Source organism: Dromiciops gliroides, chromosome 5 (genome assembly GCF_019393635.1).
Source record: "Dromiciops gliroides isolate mDroGli1 chromosome 5, mDroGli1.pri, whole genome shotgun sequence".
Lineage (NCBI taxonomy): Eukaryota > Metazoa > Chordata > Mammalia > Microbiotheria > Microbiotheriidae > Dromiciops > Dromiciops gliroides.
Window position 1 is genome coordinate 52576722 of NC_057865.1, and position 12001 is coordinate 52588722.

Below are 12001 nucleotides of genomic sequence, written 5' to 3' on the forward strand. Positions count from 1 at the left end.
AAAATGTTATCCACCTCCAGAGAGAGGACTGGTGAACTCTAAATATACATTGAAGTCTAATTTTCTCACTTTTGGGACTTTTTTGCAATATGGCTATAATGGAAATGTTTTGCTTGATTTCCTGTGTATCTCTTTAATTTTGCTTGCCTTCTTGGTGAGTGTGGGAGGGTATGGGAGAGAAGAAGAGAATTTGAAACTCAAATTAAAAAGAAAAGAATGTTAAAATAAATAATTTTTAAAGGAAAATAAAATTTAATTTATAAAAAAGAAGACTGGTAAGATAGGAAGGGACTCGATTATAAAAGGCTTTGAACATCGGGGCAGCTAGGTGGTGCAGTGGATAAAGTACTGGTCCTGGATTCAGGAGGACCTGAGTTCAAATCTAGTCTCAGACACTTGGCATTTACTAGCTGTGTGACCCTAGGCAAGTCACTTAACCCTCATTGCCCAGCAAAAACAAAACAAAACAAACAAACAAAAGGCTTTGAACATCAAATGAAAGATTTTATATTTGATGCTGGAGGTAAAAAAGAGCCACTGGATATTTTGAACTAGAGGAGTGAGACAGGGTCAGCCCTGCACCTGTGCCAAGATGTCTCAAACATGCAGTTGTGAATAGAATGACCCCTCAGCCTGGATGTTTGATGTATGATGAAGGTGTTTTGACCATGTAACTAAAAGCATTCAAACAGTCTAGCAGGGGTTAGAAAATAAGAATAGTCCTCTGTATGAAAATAGTCAATGCATTTTCTTGTGACATTTGTTTTACTTAGAATCCTAAAATTGACAGTTTTTCTGAAACTGGCCATAAACCGGACCACATCAAGGGGAATCTGGAGTTCAAAAATGTCCATTTCTCTTATCCTTCCCGAGCCGATGTCAAGGTACCGTAAGTCAAATGAAGAAGCATTTCTATTTGAGAACTGATTGCTTATTTGTATAAATATAATCATGTCTATATTTTTCATTTTAATTTTTTGAACACATTGAAAAAGGGGTTTTTTTGCCTTGACACATTCACTTGTTTAATGTTTTATGAGATTCCAGTCTGCTGGAATGTATATTGGAGTGATATAATGGATGTTCCTTTTTCCCATGTAGATTCTAAAGGGAATCAATCTCAAGGTTAACAGTGGACAGACAGTAGCCCTGGTGGGTAACAGTGGCTGTGGGAAAAGTACAACTGTTCAGTTGATACAGAGACTGTATGACCCCCTGGAGGGAGAGGTAAGACCCCTGAATGAGGTTTCCCTATTGACAAAAATTTTATATGAAGCATTTTTCTACAGTGATAGTGAGCACCAAATATACTTATTTTGTTTGGGAAAGGTATCATAAAAGTGTAATTGGTAATTTATTTCACTTACATAGTTTGTGACAACTGAATGGTTTCATGGACAGAGTGCTAGAATCAGGAAGATCTAGGTTCAAATCCTGACTTGGACATTTAGTAACTCTATGACCATGGGCAACTTACTGAACTTCTCTGTGCCTCGGTTTCCTTATCTGTAAAATGGGGACACCTATAGCACCTACCTTTCTGGGTTGTTGTGAGGATTACATGAGGACATTTGTAAAAACAATTTTCAAATATTAAACTGTTACATAAATTGGGCAGGTAGGTAGCACAGTGGATAGAGCCCCAAGCCTCGAGTCAGGAAGACCTGAGCTCAAATCCAGCCTCAGACACTTACTAGTTCTGTGACCCTGGGCAAGTCACTTAACCCTATTTGCCTCAGTTTCCTCATCTGTAAAATGAGCTAGAGAAGGAAATGGCAAATCACCCCAGTATTTTTCCAAGAAAATCCCTAATGGGATCAAAAAGAGTCGGACATGACTAAAAATGACTAAACAACAACAAGCTGCATAAATTATTTATTAAAGGCATTCAGGATCCACAGAATCTTGTTTCAGTCTCTTAACCTTCCCCATTCGATTCTATATCTCACCAGCCCTGCCATTCACACTGCCTTGGAAGAGCAGCTTCCTTGGGCCAATGGGTATCTGGGCAAAATCTGAAGTCAGTTTGGTGATCAGTGACCATTCTGTTAGAATTATGATGAAGCTCAAAAAAAAGAACTATGGTGATGGTCATTCATAGAAGTATCAGGGTTGATGGAAGCCTCAGTTCTCTTTAATATTGGGGATGTTTGTAGGGACAATAAAGATGGCCTCCTAAGGAATAGATCATGGAACCAAATTTAATATGGCAGACGCAGCTTTTTGTCATCATTGCTCATTCCCTAATGGGAAAAACAAAACAGAATTTTCTCCCTGAATAAAGAGGACTCTTTCTTGCTTAAAAATATTGTGCCTGTGTATTATTTTCATTGAAATGCATTGGCCGGCCCCAAATTGACTGATGGTGATATGATGTGCCTCTGTCAGAGATGGCACTTCTCAGTTGTCAAATTGTTTCAGGTCTTGGATATGGGCATTTTTCTTTCTTTCAGATCAACATTGATGGCCAAGATATTCGAACTCTAAATGTCAGATATCTGAGGGAAATGATTGGCGTCGTGAGTCAGGAACCAGTGCTGTTTGCTACTACAATTGCTGAAAACATTCGCTATGGCAGAGAAGATGCCACCATGGATGAAATCAAGAAAGCTGTCAAAGATGCCAATGCCTATGAGTTCATCATGAAACTACCAGAGGTAAAAGGATGGATAGTATAGTCATTTTTAAGAGCAGCTAGGTGGTACAGTGGGTAGAGTGCTGGTCCTGCAGTCAAGAAGACCTACGTTCCAATCCAGCCTCAGACACTTACTAGCTATGTGATTCTAGGCAAGATACTTAACCTCTGTCTGCCTCAGTTTCCTCATCTGTGAAATGGGGATAATCATAGCACCTACTTTCAGGGCTGTTGGGAAGATCTAATGAAATCTGTATGCTTAGCACACAATACCTGGCACATGGTAAATGCTATATAGATGTTAGCTATCATCATCATATCATAATTAAATCCCAGGGTGGGGATTAAATCCCATATATGTAAAGTGCATTGCAAACCTTAAAGCTCTATATAACAGCTAGACATTCATGAGCAGAGGAGATATATTTTGTTTGACCAACCAGACCCTTCCCAAGCAACTCCTAGATTCTTCTTCCCCCACCCAAAAATGTAATGCCCCTAAAAACAGTCAAGGGAGACCCTGAGCAGTGATTTTTAAAAACCCGCATTTAATGTAAGGTGGCTCAGTATTCTCTTTAGAGATTGAAGATGTATTACTAAATAAATCAATAGAATTAATCTAGCCAGAGGTTAAGGCACACTCCCCTGACCTTGCATGATACAGAACGATAGACCTGATCATGTTCTATTAATCTTTTTCAAGTGACAGGAATAGGGTCTGAGCCTGTCATTTCACTGAGATAGGGATCTCCCAGGTGAGGAAACTTCTTTCACCACTGCAGGTTGGCACCTCCTCTGCAACTTGCAGTGTTAGAGACTTGGAGGATCATGTTTCAGAGACAGGCCTTGAATCCAATTCTCCTCTTCCTGGCCTAATGCTCTTTCTTCTACATTGCAATAAAGATAATATCTCCTTTGAAAATTTATAGTAATGGGGCAGCTAGGTGGCACAGTGGATAGAGTACTGGCCCTGGAGTTGGGAGGAACTGAGTTCAAATCCGGCCTCAGAGTGTGATCCTGGGCAAGTCACTTAACCCCAATTGCCTCACCAAAAAAAAAAAAGTTCCTAATAGGGGGCAGCTATGTGGTGCAGTGGATAAAGCACCAGCCCTGGATTCGGGAAGACATGAGTTCAAATCCAGACTCAAACACTTGACACTTACTAGCTGTGTGACCCTGGGCAAGTCACTTAACCCTCATTGCCCCGAAAAGAAAAAAAAAGTTCATAATAACTAGCATTTATCTCAGACATCTTTACATACAGGTGTCCTTAAACCTTGTAAGTTTTGCTTACATTTGCTCCTAAAAACAACCCTTGGAGGTAGGGATTATTATTATCCCTATTTTACAATTGAAGAAACTGAGGCTGAGAGAAGTTACTTGTTCAAGGTCACAGATAGTAAATGTCTGAGGCAGGATTTGAACTTAGGGCTTCTTGACTCCAAGTCTAAGACTCTCTCTCCTGTACCACCTTGCTGTTCCTTTATCTGCTTTCCTTGTTTACAGAAATTTGACACTCTGGTTGGAGAAAGAGGGGCCCAGCTGAGTGGGGGTCAGAAGCAGAGAATAGCAATTGCTCGTGCTCTCGTTCGGAATCCCAAGATCCTTCTGCTTGATGAGGCCACCTCGGCCTTGGACACTGAGAGCGAATCTGAGGTACAAGCAGCTCTGGATAAGGTCAGTACATCCCAAAGAACCCAAGATAAGCAGCAAAAAACACCCTTTAGGGAAAAAAGACCACATTGCTTTCCAAAGCAAGAATTGGTGAGCCGGTGAACGAATGAAAAATGGACTCTTCTTCTGGTCCTCTGTTTATTCCCCCCATGCTATCACTGTACACTCTTGACATTTTGAGAATTGAAGGTGCGTGGTATATAGGGCTCATTATCTCAGTTACCTTGATCAGGAAGTGAGGTCAGGGTTGGAGATGGCAGGTTCTATACCCTTGCAACATTCCCCTAAGCTATTTATCGATGGGATGTCAGGATCTCTATCCTAAGATTACTGTTAAAGTCAAAATAGAAAAGTGTGGCATCATGAGAGATTCAGCACTAATCTGTTCTAAAGAGACCTTTAAGAAGACTTTGGTGAAATGGATTAAACCATCCTACACTGAGGGCTAGAAGAATTCTTGGAGGCCGTCCAGTCCAACCCATTCATTTTGCAGATGACGATGCTGAAGTCAGGTGTAACTTGCCTGGGTTCACACAGGTGGCCTAGTTGTAGAGCTAGGTATGAAAACCAGGTGGCCACTACAGCACATTGCATGGTCTCCTCCTTCTGAAGCTGATAGGAGGAGAAGCATCCTCCTCACTGGTCACATGGTTTCTTCGATTTTCCCATGGAAGTGATCTTAGGAAGCACCTAAGCCTGGGGGTTTGCTGAGTCAGCTGGATCCAGCCAGGGAGAACCAATTGTTAAATTTGCAGTGGGAGAATTTATACCTCGGGGATCATCCAGTGTTACAAATCAGAGCCTGAGTATCTAGACTTAAGAATGTGATAGAGAAAATGTAATCATGCAGATTAAACTTAAATTTGCATTAAACTTAAATTTTCTTCCCCCACTCAGAGAGCTGGTTGTTTATCAGCACACCTCTGCCTAAACAGGGTTAATAACAGAAGGAAAGAATCACTACTGATTGTATAAAAAACAAAACAGCAACCTTTGGTCGGTATACTACAGCATTAAAATGTCAGTCTTTCAGTCAACACACATACACTAAGCACTTATTCTGCACCAGGCACTGTGCTGACACCTGGAGATCCAAATAAAGACAAAAACAGTTCCTTATTTCAGGGCATTATACTAGATAAAGCACTGAAGGTAGAGTCAGGAAGACCAGAGTTCAGATTTGGCCTCAGACACTTAATAGCTGTGTGACACTGAGCAAGTCACTTAATGGCTTCTTTCCTCATCTGTAATATTAGGATAACAATAACAGCACCTACCTCCCAGGGTTGCCATGAGGATAGAGAGAAGGGGACATATATAAGAGATGTAAAGATAGAAACAGCAGTATTGGACAAGAGATGAGCTATGTTGAAAGTCATGATTAGTGAGCCTAGAGAAGGCTGGTAGTGCCCTCAACAGAAATAGGGAGGTACAAAAGAGGGGAGAATTGGGGGGGCAATGAGTTCTGTTTTAGACAGTTTAAGGTTGAGATACCTGTAGGACATTTAGTTCAAGATGTCTGTAAGTCAGTTGGTGTTGTAGGATGGGAACTCAGTAGGGCTCCATATACAGATTTCAGAATCATCTGCATAGAGATAATTGAACCAATAAAGTTGATGTGATCACCACATACCATAGAATAGAGGTCAGAGAAAAAAAGAGCTTAGGAAGGGGTTGTGGGAGATTCCCCCTCAGTTAGTGGATTTGACATAGATAAAGGTCCATCAAAGACCACCAAGATGTAGACAGATGGGAACCAGTGTTCTCAAAAACCAAGAGAGGAAAGAGTCTCCAGAAGGTGGAGGTGAGGATGGGTGTCAGGTGCTGTCAAATGCTTTAAATAACCTCCTCTGGTAAGTCAGTTCTCTTGGCTATTGGGGAGTATTTTTTGTAGCAGTCATATTGTCCTGTTAGAGTGAAGTTCTTTTCTTTCTTTCTTTCTTTCTTTCTTTCTTTCTTTCTTTCTTTCTTTCTTTCTTTCTTTCTTTCTTTCTTTCTTTCTTTCTTTCTTTCTTTCTTTCTTTCTTTCTTTTTGCGGGGCAATGAGGGTTAAGTGACTTGAGTAAGTGTCAAGTGTCTGAGGCCGGATTTGAACTCAGGTCCTCCTGAATCCAGGGCCAGTGCTTTATCAACTGCGCCATCTAGCTGCCCCCCAAAGGTGAGGCAGCTGGTCATTGTGCAGTTCTTAAAAATAAAATGTTCTGCAAGGCCTTAACTAAGAATTTGTACAGAGGGGGCAATTAATTAATAACAGTGCCTTTTAGTGGTCCTTGGTGTTCTGGAGCCTCATCAAGTGGTTAAATAAGTATTTGAGAAACTCACTTTTCAAGGAGATTATTAGCTCTATCTGCAGGCACTGAGGATGGTGATCTATGCCCAAGCTCTAGAATAATAGATTAAGTTTCTGTAGTGCTTTAAAGCTCACAAAACACTTTCCTTATAAGTATAAGACTTCTTACCCTTGTTTTACAGATGAGGGAGCTGAGGCATAGGTAAGTCGAGTGACTTGTTCTTGGCCACACAGAAAATTTCACACCTGGTCTCAGAATTCTTATCTCCAGACACCAAGCTCAGTTCTCCCACAGCTGTTTGGAAAAGACTGCAAAGTAGGTTGTACCCTCCCCACCCCTCATTGTACTGGGACCTAAATCTTTTCTAGAGCTTCCATTTTGAGCCAAAGTGCCAATTGGATCGGCTTGAGCAAGTATTCAGCCCTTCTGAGCCTCAGTTTCCTTGGCTGCAAAATGAGGAGGTTGGACGAAACTGGAGAATCATAGAACCAGAGTGGGAAAAGACCTGAGACTATGGAATCTGACCCCTTCCTTTCATTCTTTTTTGTTTGTTTTTAATTTTGTGAGGCAATTGGGGTTAAGTGACTTGCCTAGGGTCACACAGCCAGTAAGTGTTAACCGTCTGAGACCGGATTTGAACTCAGGTACTCCTGACTCCGGGGCCGGTGCTCTATCCACTGCGCCATCTAGCTGCCCCCCTTCCTTTCATTCTTGAAGAAACTGTTAAATCACTAGCCCAGGATCACAAAGGAAGTGATCATGAGAGGTGGAATTTGAACCTGGATCCTTTGACATCAGAACCAATGCTCTAGAAGGTCTTTTCCAGCTGTGAATTCTATGATTTTGTGAATAGGTATAATATAAGTATCTGATGGATTAATAAAGACCTCATGGTAACAAGCAGGATCAGGGAACTTCAAGTTTCTATCTATTATGATACAAAAAAGAACAATACTCTTTTGTAGTTAAGGTTACAGTATGATAAGTCTGGTACAAAGTGAACCTTTCCTTCCATTCCACACTGCCCCCTTCTTTCTCTTTCTCTTGCTCTCTCCTTTTCCCAGGCAAGAGAAGGGCGAACTACAATTGTGATCGCTCATCGTTTGTCTACCATCCGAAATGCAGATGTCATAGCTGGTTTTGAGGATGGAGTCATTACAGAACAAGGGAGCCACAGTGAGCTAATGAAAAGGGAAGGGGTTTACTTCAAACTTGTTAACATGCAGGTATTTCTCTAACTCCCCCACTTGGTTTCTCTAAAGCATTCTGTAATTGATTCTATAAACCAGGAGCCCCATGCCTGTAGATTATTCCAAATGGAATGCTGCTGATATGCCTCACTTGGAAATGATGCCTTGTAAGAAGAAAAGATAGGTGGAGAAACTTTAAAAATTGTACACCTTGATTAAAGTGGCTACTGGAATACCTAGGATGATGATGATAGTTGGTAATAATAATAATAATAATAAGCATTTATATAATACTTTAAGGTTTAGAAACACTTTATAAATATCTCACTTGATCCTCACAAAAGAAAATACCCTGAGAGGTAAAAGCTACTATCTTCATTTTTCAGATGAGGAAACTGAGGCAGTCTGAGGTGAAATGACTTGCCCAGGGTCATATACTTAATAAATGTCTGAGGCCAGATTTGAACTCACATCTTCTAGACTTCAGGTCCAGCACTCAAACCTCTCTGACACCTAACTGCCCCTAAAGAGAATTCACTGAAGACAGAGTGAAGGAGAGAGAGTTGAAGGAAAACCAAGTTTTCTCCAGAAGTAAAAAAATATATTTATATACTTCTGTGTATATACGAGTAAGATAGGGTGGCCTAGGAGATGGAAGACCAGTCTTAGAGTTAGGAAGACATGAACTCGACTCAGGCTTCTCATAAATAAAGACTGAAGAGGAACAACCTTTCCATGCCCAAGACAAGTTTTGAAGAGTCTAACTTGCAGGAGAAGTACTCATTCTGCTGCCTTGGTAGAAAGGGCTTTCTCACCAGGAGTTCCTCACACTGATGAAATCACCGCCCTGGTAAGAAACATATACATGCACACCCACGCACCACTTCTGTGTATATAAAAGTATGGTGGCCTCTAGCTAAGCCCAAAGTAAAGCGGGATCACTTTGCAATGTAGTCAACAAAAATGACAAATATTTCGTGTGTGCCCCGTATTGTGCTTTAATGCTCAAAAAAGCTTTACAGATGTTATCTCATTTGATCTGCTATGTTTAATACTCTATGCTAGGTGAGAAGGGAGATAAGACAAAGTCCTACATGTTTAGATATGACAGAGTCCTATCCATGGAACCTACAGTCTTTATTGAGGGATGAGACACCAACACAGAAAGCTACAATACACACTATGTTAGGGACTGGACCTGTGATGTCAAGGGTATAGGGCAAGTCACTAACTCTCTCAGCCTCAGGTTTCTTACCTTTAAATGAGTTAATAATAGCACCGACCCCACAGGATTGTTGTAAGGATCACATGAGATACTATTTCAGTGCTTTGCACACCTTAAAGTAATCCATTAATGTTATTATTATTATTATTATACTATCTCCCCTAGGATTCTGAGAGTGAGTGTACTTTGGGGGAAGTCACTGAAGACCCATGAAAAGCTAATAAGACTCACTCGGTTCAGAGATCATACATTTTCTATCCTCACCCAGGTGTGCAAAGCAGTACCCATTATATCCCCTGGGTGGTGACTGTGCCCTGTGGTTCAGTTTTCCCCAGTTGTAAAACAGCTGAGAGAAAGGATCCTTTTGTGAAACTATTCCCAAACCATGCCTAACTTTCAGATTTTGTGACAGCTGTGAGAAATGTTTTGGAACCTGTAAATTGGAGGACTTCCTGAAAACACATGGCATTTTGAAAAATTACTTATCAAGACTTCCAGTGTTACTTTCTGAAATTAGATTTGGAATCAAACACTGCATGTTGATTAAATGTCAGTTCCTTTATCCATTTCATCTAGGTTCTTAGTGTGCAGTGTAGAATAAACACCTTACTGGAATTGAGTGGTCCTCAGTGGATTAATTTCAGTCTCTCAATCAGGCACTTCCTATGTGCCGGGCATTGTTCTGTGTGGTGGGGGTAAAGGAAAGGCAAAAACCCAATCCATGCATTCAAGGACCTCACATTCTAATGTGGAATGTTATTATGAAAATAACTAGGAATATACATGTATGCATTATGTATATGATGTTATATATAGTATATATGTAAGGTAATCTCAGAGGGAAGAGATGGGGTGGGGTGGGGTGGGGTGGGAGACCGAGGCCTCTTTCAGAATTTGAACTGAGTTCTGAAGGAACCCCAGAAAGCCAAGGGGTTGAAGTGAGGAGGGAGGGCGTTCTGGCACCAAGGACAGCCAGTGGAAAGGTGCACCGTTGGAAGATACAAGGAGGCAGGGATCGCCCCGTCTAGTGCTTGAGAGTTAGAAAGGGGGGCAGCTAGGTGGCGCAGTGCATAAAGCACTGGCCCTGGATTCAGGAATACCTGAGTTCAAATCCAGCCTCAGACACTTGACACTTACTAGCTGTGTGACCCTGGGCAAGTCACTTAACTCCCATTGCCCTGCAAAAAAAAAAAAAAAAGAGAGAGAGAGAGTTAGAAAGGGCATCCACATATATTAATTCTCTCGTTTGCTCCTCATAGCAACAGTTTAAGATTTGCAAACCCTCATATGGCCTTTATAAGCCTTAAAGAGCTAGAATGCTGGACCTGTAGATAACAAGAACAGAGTTCAAATCTCATCTCAAAATCTTACTATATGGCTCTGGGCAAATCATTTAACCTCTCTGAGACTCAGTTTTGTCATCTGTAACTGTGGGTTGTCATGTGGACCAAATGAGATTAATGTACATAAAAACTTTCAGCAAATCTTAAAGCATGAGCCATTACTATTATATAAATCACATTTTTGTTGTAAACTTCAGGCTAGGGACTGTCTCACCTTTGTATGAGCATAGTGCTCAGCACAAAATAAGCATTTAATAAATGGTATTTTACTTATTACTAGGCTGACATTTATAGAGTATTTTAAGGTTTACAAAGCATTTCACCTACACTATATCATCTGGTTCTTACAAAATCCCTGTGAGATAGAGATTACTGATCTTATTAGCCTCCTTTTACAGATAAGGAAAGTGACAGAAGTATTAAACAATTTATTTGCATGTGGTTTACATGTGGTCATGAGGTAGGATTTGAACCTGGGATTCTTCCCTGCCATGGTGCATGTATTGGTTTTGTCCCCATTTTATTTAAGAAGTAACCAAAGCTTAGACAAGTTAAGCAACTTCCTCAAGTGATCTGGGCAGAACTCATATTAGAATCCTAGTGTTCTCACTCTGAGTACAGCTTTTCCCATGAATACCACAAAACTTTAAGTTTCTCAATCTGGAGTTTTTAATTCCGTTTTTCAAATCCAAGATTATATAACCCAAACCTTTTCATGACTTTACTTTGTATTTCGTTCAGACATCAGGAAACCAGATTCAGTCTGAAGAATTTGAAGTCGAATTAAAAGAAGAAAATGCCAGTGGGATGGCACCAAATGGCCTGAAATCTCACCTTTTTAGGAATTCCACACACAAAAGTTTTAGAAATTCACGAAAGCATCAGAATAGCTATGACGTCACTCCGGAAGAGCTTGTAAGTTCATTAACCCCAGTTAAAAGTATAACGGGAACACTGTAGAGTCCTTGGCCTCAGGCACTGTTAGCCTGGTTGTGTCTTAATCTTTTTTGTGTCATGGATACTTTGGACACTGGTGAAGCCTGTGGACCCTTACTCAAAATATAACACATGGGATTACAAAGAAAACCAATTATATTGATATACACTTATCAAAATACAAGGTGTCCCAAAGGTCTTAACAAATTATAAGATTTAATTTTTACTAAAATCAACAAAAATTTTATTTTAAAATAAGCTCGTGGACTCAACTCTGTGGTCTAGAGCTATTTTTAAAAGAATTTTTTAAATTTTCAGAATGTTCAGGCTCAGAAGTTGAAAAATAAACCCAGCTTGCATGTTTGTGTCTTGGACACCACATCTTCCCAATTCGCCTTGTGCCTTGGGAATAAAACCAACATTGAACTGCTGTTTGTAATAATAATAGTGATTGCAATATATTCGTTTATATTGGATTGTAGACAGATGACATAGGGACTACTTTAGAAGAGACTGTATTCAGAGAACCTATTAATTACATTAAAAAAAAAACTTTAGACATAGCAAAAAGGTGTATTCTTGGAAATTCTCTATGGAGATTTGCATTGTGTTATTAAAACAAAGTAAAGACTTAGCCAACTGTGCCTCTGGGGATCATTAGTGAGCAGCACCCAGGTAGGTGGGGCATCAGAAAAAGCAGCTGCTTT

General features: G+C 40.3%; 1 protein-coding gene across 16 annotated transcripts in view; it reads left to right on the forward strand.

Annotated features, from left to right (window-relative positions):
• Window positions 1-12001, forward strand: part of LOC122727963 (phosphatidylcholine translocator ABCB4) — a 114609-nt gene that overhangs the window by 57865 nt on the left and 44743 nt on the right. For 12 of the 16 annotated variants that reach the window (XR_006353220.1, XM_043965908.1, XM_043965910.1 and 9 more), the window contains 6 exons: window positions 774-884; window positions 1102-1227; window positions 2454-2657; window positions 4142-4312; window positions 7665-7826; window positions 11100-11273. Coding sequence is in view for 14 of the 16 variants with exons in the window: in XM_043965908.1 (XP_043821843.1) it covers window positions 774-884; window positions 1102-1227; window positions 2454-2657; window positions 4142-4312; window positions 7665-7826; window positions 11100-11273 (948 nt within the window). In the remaining 2 variants the exon portion in view is untranslated. Of the gene's footprint in view, window positions 1-773; window positions 885-1101; window positions 1228-2453; window positions 2658-4141; window positions 4313-6781; window positions 6802-7664; window positions 7827-11099; window positions 11274-12001 lie in introns of those variants that run through there. The other 4 variants (XR_006353221.1, XM_043965920.1, XM_043965921.1 and 1 more) reach the window with 4 other exon arrangements.